The sequence below is a fragment of the Aythya marila genome, assembly GCF_965140915.1.
Source record: "Aythya marila genome assembly, chromosome: 1".
NCBI classification, from domain to species: domain Eukaryota; kingdom Metazoa; phylum Chordata; class Aves; order Anseriformes; family Anatidae; genus Aythya; species Aythya marila.
In genome coordinates this window covers 166,967,514-166,974,881 of record NC_139042.1, presented here as the reverse complement: position 1 = coordinate 166,974,881, position 7,368 = coordinate 166,967,514, and the positions used below count along the sequence as shown (strand labels likewise).

General features: G+C 47.6%; 1 protein-coding gene across 2 annotated transcripts in view; it reads left to right on the top strand.

The window, feature by feature from the left end:
- Window positions 1-617: 617 nt before the first annotated feature.
- The window catches only part of ZDHHC17 (zDHHC palmitoyltransferase 17), a 73,657-nt gene continuing 66,906 nt past the window's right edge, over window positions 618-7,368 (top strand). For both annotated transcript variants that reach the window (XR_014319417.1, XM_082784211.1), the window contains exon 1: window positions 618-701. Coding sequence is in view for 1 of the 2 variants with exons in the window: in XM_082784211.1 (XP_082640337.1) it covers window positions 639-701 (63 nt within the window). In the remaining variant the exon portion in view is untranslated. The remainder of the gene's footprint in view (window positions 702-7,368) is intronic.

The following is a 7,368-nucleotide window of genomic DNA, read 5'->3' as shown; positions in this document are numbered from 1 at the left end:
GGGTTGGCCGTTTGGGTAGCGCGCGTGGCAGGATGTAAGAAATCATCGGTTCAGTTAGGCACCAGTGCTTGGAATGGATCCTTTGTCGACTTTCTGAGCATGGTGATGGTTTACATATATATTTTTAAATTTATTTTTTATTTTTGAGCTGATAGTGGAAATGTTGGAAACCTCTCTTGCTCTCTTTGCTACTAGCAGGCATGTAGGTAACTTCCAGAGAACCGGGCAAGCGCTAGCGGGGAAATAAACCAACATAACACACACAGAGGAGTCCTCATTTTGCTTCAGTTCCAAATAATAACGAGTTAATTAATCCAGCTGAAATTTCTCAGAAACCACACGCCGAGAGCGGCATCCCCAAGCACCAACGAGCTCCCAAAGGGCATCGAGGCACGGATACCGCCCACTGCCCGTTAGCACCCGTTGGTGCCCGTTAGAGCAGGCTGGTGCCCGTTAGCACCCGTTAGAGCTCGTTGGTGCCCGTTGGTGCCCGTTAGCGCCCGTTAGAGCCCGTTACCATCAGCGCCCCCCCCCTCCCCTCCCTGCGCTGCCCTCAGCCGGCGGCGGGGGCGGGCGGGGCGGCGCGGCGGCGGCGTGCGCAGCACCCGGCATGCAGCGGGCGGCGGGCTCGCTCCAAGATGGCGGCGCCGCTGGAGGAGTACGAGAAGGAGGCGGGCTGCGTGCCCATCCTGCACCCCGAGGTCGGGCCGAGCGCGGCGCCGGGGCGAGGCCGCACGGGGCGGCGGGGCAGGGCAGGGCACGGCAGGGCAGGGCACGGCAAAGCAGGGCAGGACACGGCAGGGCACGGGGGCAGCGAGGCGAGGCGGGGCTGGCAGCGAGCGGGGCGGGAGGTGCCCCCGGGCGGTGCCCCGCCGCCCCCCCCCCAGCCCCGGGAGGGGGGAGGAGGCCGCCTCCTGCCGGCCCCGGCGCTGTGGGGCGGCTGTGGGTCTGTCCGGCCGTGTGTCCGGCCTGCAGGGGGGGAGTGGGGGCAGGCACGGCGGGGGGGGCTCGCTGTGTGCTCCCGTGTGGGGCTGCGGGGGTGTTGGGGTGCGCAGCGCCCGCCTGGGGGAGAGGGGGGAGCGTGCGCCAGGCGCCGGGGTGTGCTGGGCAGGTGGCACGCGTTTTCCTTAAAACAGCGTCTTGAGGACACTTCGGGCTTTGCTGAGGACTGAGGAGGTGCTGTAGGCCGCTGTATGCGGCTGTGTATCCTACCCGCTCCGAGCCGCGCTTTCCTACGGCTTTAAAACAGAGACACATGTTCTGGAGGTTAAAGAGCAAAGCGTGCACCCCAAATACGTTCTGGTTATTATTTTTAAGCGATATGCACAGACAGGCACCGCGTGTTTCTTCAGAGTTACTGGCGAGGCACTCTCATTTCCAGTGTCTGATGTTCTTCAGAAGTGACAGAAGTTCGCAGTAGCAACCCAAACTGAAGGCTCTGCCTCAAAGGAAATATCCCGGGCAGAGGGAAAGACAAAAACTGTAAAATGGAATAAAAAGCATCTGCACTCTCTTAGTCAACCATAGCATTTTATACGCTGTGTATTAGTATTCATTAGGTGAACTTTTGAGTAATTGCCTCATAGCGGGTGAACGCGTCTCAGGTTAAACGGAGGCGTTTCGCTAGCTGGGTGACCTGGTAGAGTTTGTTACTTACTCAGCTTTGTGCACCAAAGGAATGTGTTTATGAAGGGTGAGGAAGGAAATTAATATAACGTTGTACCATAACACCAACCCAAATGTGTCAATTTGCAGTAAACACCGCGACTTGAGGTTTTGTAGTTGGATTTACCTGGAAGTGTTGAGTATTGGACCAGTCGATACAGTCAGGTGCTCTCTGGCTGTATATAAGGGCAGTGTTTGCGTGGATCTTAGTGGGTGTTCCCTCAGTCCTTAAAATTCCTTTATGCAAATCAGCTTTCACAGAGAAGGATGTTTTTGGTGTTGGTGGCTGTGAGAAGAGTGTTTCTGGAGCATCTTTAAAAGCATGAGGATCCTGTCCCGTGGGGGGCTGTGCTGCCACAGACCCTGTGGTCAGTGGCTCTTCTGAAGGTCAGCGGCCTTCATGCTCGGTGACTTCCACCTTTTAAGAAAATAGCACCATGTCCTTATGTAAGTGGTGACGTTGGAGCATATAATCGGTTCTTACGTTTGTACACACAGAAAAGTGATGCTTTTTATAGGGCTGTCATAATCTTTCCCAGTTTCCCATGTTTTGTGCTAGTGTTATCTCGGTGTCATGCATCTTTTTCAGATATCTTTCTGTGCTTTTTAAAATTAGTTTTGTTTCTGACTGTCTTTTTGTTTGACTAATTTGAGCTACTTTCAAAGTTTAAGGGGCTTTTTGGGGGAGGGAGGTGGTTGGTTTTTATGTGGGCTCTCCGGCTTTGTATTTGATCATGAGGTATTTTTGAATGCTGTCCGTGTGGATGTTGTAGGAAAGATGGTCTTAGAAATTGTGAAACATTACTTAAGTACTAAGGCGCTGAAAGATTTATGTATTTGTTTATTTATGAAAGGCTCAGCATAAACAAGTGACCCAGGTAATTTTTGGTAAGAAGAGGTAAAAACTGTTCTGAAAATGTGAACGCTTAAGGAAGCTGATTATGCGACTGGTTTTTATGGTGTGTTTTCTGTTTTTTTTTTTTTTTTTTTTTTGGACCAAGTTTGTGGGTCTTCTACCCACTTGAAAGCCAGCCTAATTTATTAATGGAAACTTGTTTCCGAGGGTATTCTTTCCTATCGAAGTTCAGTTTGGTAAACTACTGCTGTAGAGCATACAAACATCATCTTAGACATGAAGTGCAATAGCCAACAGCCACTTTGTGTCGTATGAGCACTGTGTGGTCTTACAGCATATGATAAAGTTAGCTGGGCAACTGTTAGGTCTCCGAAGCAGTGGCTGGAGGGAGTTGTTCCTGAAAGCCTTGCAGGAGCGAACCTACTAGACTTGAGGCGCTTTTGTGAATGATTTGGAAGTAATTACAAAGTTGCCGTTAATAAAACTTGCAGATGAACAAGGTGGATAGGTATTAAGCAATGAGGACAGAACAAGTGTACAAAACCATCTCCCACTCACATGAAGGTGCGCTAGTAAAGCAAAGTCCACCTTTATGCAGCCGTATTCTTATGTGCTGAAGATAAGGAACGCAGGCATGGGACTGTATCCAGAAATATATTGACTGGTGGGATATAAATATGAGCAGTTTTGCAGAAGCTCAGTATAATTCTGTGACTAAAAATGTGCAGTATATTCCTTGATTATTTTTTTTAAAGGTGGTTTACTGATCCGGAGCAAGGAGATGATTTTTGGCTGAGCATGGGGTAATGCTAACAGTGAAGTGTTGCCTTGAAGTTTTGAGTCTTTAAAAGTGATTGTTGAACACTGGGAAATGGGGGAAGAGTTTAAAAACCGACTTTAATAATGCCTTATGGTGAAAGGCTTGGAGAAAAACGTTCACATTGTTAGAAATAGTGAGAAGTGGCTTTTGGCAGCGCTGTTACTGGGATGCAGCGCTTTATTTAGGATATACTTGACGAGATCCAGTGGCTGGAAAGTGAAGCCAGATGGGACCGAGCTGAAAGGCACAAGTGGTAAACAGCGAGGGTGACTAACAAAGGAAGAAGGGAAAGGAGGCATTATCCAAGCCCTGATGCTTTCAGCTGAGTTTGGGCGCCTTTTGGGAGGCTAAATGCAAACTTTTGAACTGGGCACGCCTAGGCGCAGATGGCATTGGCTGCTCTGCAGTGTGGTAGCTCTCCTGCAGGAGCCGGGGTGCACACATGGAGCACCCCAGCGTGGGGCATGGCACTGGGCTGGGCAGTCCCTGCTGGTTTGTTTCCTCCTCCCACTGCTCAGGTCGCCCAGTGATGGCTGCAATGCAAGCTCTGCTTCCGTCTGTTTGGCGTAGCACTGGCATGGGAATGCTGCTTGCCCTGTTTGCACTTGGACTAAATGGTCTTAATAGTCCTCACCACCTTCCTTCAGTTCAGAAGATCTTCTAAACAGTTCTTCTGACGCCTTCTTGATGGTTCGGTGGTAGGTGATGATATGGTTGGATGTTTCCCTTTGAAACAAAGGAATTGTGGGGGAATATTCAGGAAACAGACTTTGTTTTTATCCTTCCTTCTTCTTCTTTGCAAAATATTCCTTGTGTGTGAGCTGATACTGCCTGACCTGCCAAAGGTATTTCAGCTGTTGAGGGCTGTGCTTCTCCTGACGTGTGGAGCACTCTGAGCCTGTTCTCCAGTGCTATGAGGCTGTGTTGGGTGGGTTTGAGAGAGGTGGAAGTGACTGGTAATTAGGAAAGTCTTGGCTGTAGGAGTTGATTTTTTTTTTTTTTTTTGGCTTACTCTGGTTAGAAAAATCTTCTTTTTAGACTTCAGAAGTGACTCTGGAGCTTGGTCAGGGTCTCTCCAGAAACTAAGCTTACATTTGTGATCTCATTCAGTTGTTATTTATTGCTTTATTTGAAAAAGGAGGATGGAACCGTGACGACTCAGAGAAGTTAGCATGTTTGATATCGGAAGTTGAATCTTGTTCCATGTGTCATGCTTAGCTTCATAGGCTGTGAGGCCAGAGGGGAAAGCAAGTCTAAATTTAACCTGCCTTCTAATGCAGGCATGGAAGTTTTTTTATGAAATAATTATTTTTATAGCCAGGATACTACTTTTACAGTAAAAAAGAAAATCTTGCAGTAACAGATACTACTGTATGGCTGGGCAAGTTTACCCGAAACTTAATTATTCTGTTAAAGACTTAAACCTACCTCTAAAATGAATTTAATTTGTTTCAGATCATTAGGTCTTGAGAGATATCTATCCAAATAAATACATACAGATCTATAATATGCAGATGATTATCAGATCCCTACACTAGAGCTGTGGTCTGCAGTCATACTGAATCTTCTGAGTATCTTGTTGAGACATGTTTTTTGTATTCTTTGCATGTTTTTATGGCATTATTCTGAGAGCAATATAGTAGCAGGCTCGAGAACAAGCTGCAACTTTACTGCTGCAACTGGCCCTGTGTGACTGCTACTAAAGCAGCTGGGAGGATGGAGAACCTCACACTGCAGGAGAAGATCAGGTTAGAGACCTCTAAGGAACCTGGCGGTGCACAGGTCTATGGGACCCATTGAGATACATCTGTGGGTCCTGAGGGGATGGGCGGATGTAGTTGCTAAGCCACTGTCCATCGTGTGTGAGAAGTCAGGGTGGTCTGGTGAAGTTCTACTGACTGGAAGAGGGCAAACATAACCCCCATTTTAAAAAGGGACTAAAGGGAGAGCTGGGGAACAGTAGGCCAGTCTCACCTCTGTGCCCAGCAAGGTCCTGGAGCAGATCCTCCTGGAAACTATGCCAAGGCACATGGAAAATAAGAAGGTGACTGGTGGCAGCCAGCATGGCTTCACTAAGGGCAGATCCTGCCTGACAAATCTGGTGGCCTACCAAAATGGTGTTAGAGCATTGGTGGATAGGGGAAGAGCAACTGACATCATCTGTCTGGACTTGTACAGAGCATTTGGTGCTGTCCCTCATTGTATCATTATCTCTAGACTGGAGAGCCATGGATCTGATGGATGGACCTCTCACTGGGTAAGGAAGTGGCTGGGTGGTCGCCCAGCTCTTTAGGAGTTGTGGTCAGTGGCTCGGTGTCCAGGTGGAGACCAGTACTGAGTGGTGCTCCTCTGGGGTCAGTACTGGGATCAGCACTGTTTGTTGGTGACATGGGCAGTGGATGTATTGGAGACGTGGATGCATTGGAGAGAGTCCAGAGGAGGGCCATGAGGATGCTCGGAGGGCTGGAGCAGCTCTGCTATGGGGACAGGCTGAGGGGAGTTGGGGTTGTTTAGCCTGGAAAAGAGAAGGATCTGGGGAGACCTCATTGCAGCCTTCCAGTACTTGAAGTGGGCCTACAGAAAAGCTGGGGAGGGGCTCTGTTAGGGAGGGTAGTGATAGGATAAGGGGTAGTGGCTTTAAAGTTTAAAAAAAAAAAAAAAAAAAAAAAAGGTAGATGTATATTATACATAAAGGAAGAAATTCTTCCCTCAGAAGCTGGTGAGGCCCTGGCACAGGCTGCCCACAGAAGCTGTGGATGCCCCATCCCTGGAGGTGCTCAAGGCCAAGCTGGATGGGGCTTTGGGCAACCTGGTCTGGTGGGTAACATAGAGGGTTTGGAGCTAGGTGGTACTTAAGGGTCCTTCTGACCCAGCCCATTCTATGATAACTTTCACTTTCTTACTCGGTATTCTCCGTATGTGCAGCCCCTTGTAGTGGTCTTGTTGGAAACTGCATCACCTTGGACGCTTGTGCCCAGTTGATTGTCTATCTCTAAGTCTCTTTAATGCTTTCCGGCTAGTTTCCTGGCTGGGTCCTCATTTTATACGTGACCTTACCTTTGTTGGTATTTAAAAAACCTTATCATGGCTTGTCCCGAGCTCCCCAGGAGATACAGTCTGCATTGTATCAGAAATAATTGTCACCCTTTTTTTGCTCGCCATGAAAACTTGCCTCTACGTGGTGTTTGTTCCTAGGTTGTAGAGCAACATGAAACAGGACGGGGTCAAAATATAAGCTCTATGGGATGCTTAGTGCTCTTGCAGTATTGCTATATAGACACTGTGCTGCAGCTTTATAACAGGAGCTATTGAAGAGGCTTCTTTTGGCCAGCATGGATAATGACAGCACGTGTAAGTTACCAAACCAATCATAAGAATGAGGCTTGTCTAGTTTGTGATACATCCAAGATAGACCACGTTAACTTTCTTAATGTTCTGATATCTTAATTAAAATATCAGACAATACTGAATGATATACTTAGGGCATTAACTCTGTACTACTTCCTTATGAGCTGAAAGTGCTGAGTTAGTTTTCCTGGGAAGCCGTGATATCTAGCATCACTAATCTTTGCTTTTTCTCAATAACCATTTAGAATAGCAACCCATGTTGTCTTTTGTGTAGACCACTGGAGTTTCCTCAGGCTCAGATGGAAAACAGCATTCACATCTTTGGGGTGACACGGCTGGCCTTAACATCCTGTACTTTAAAGGAGTTTGAGAGTACCTGTGATATTAGAAAGCATTTGTATTGTGGCAGCGGGATGCGATTCCAATTTCCCATTTTTTCACTCAGCTGTTTTTGTTTTGCATTTATTGAACAGTTGCAGATGTTGTGGTTTTGTTTTTATTATTGGCAATTCAGTTGTTCTTATGTACGACAACTTTTGCCTGTCTGGCATTTTTGGGTATTGGTATCCTGTTTGCCCTTCTAGGGCCAGGGCTCTGCTGTCTCCTTCTGCTTGCCTTTCAGTTTTACATATTTTTCTGACTTGTTGCATTCATTGCCAGTGCTTCTCTTGCAGTTTTT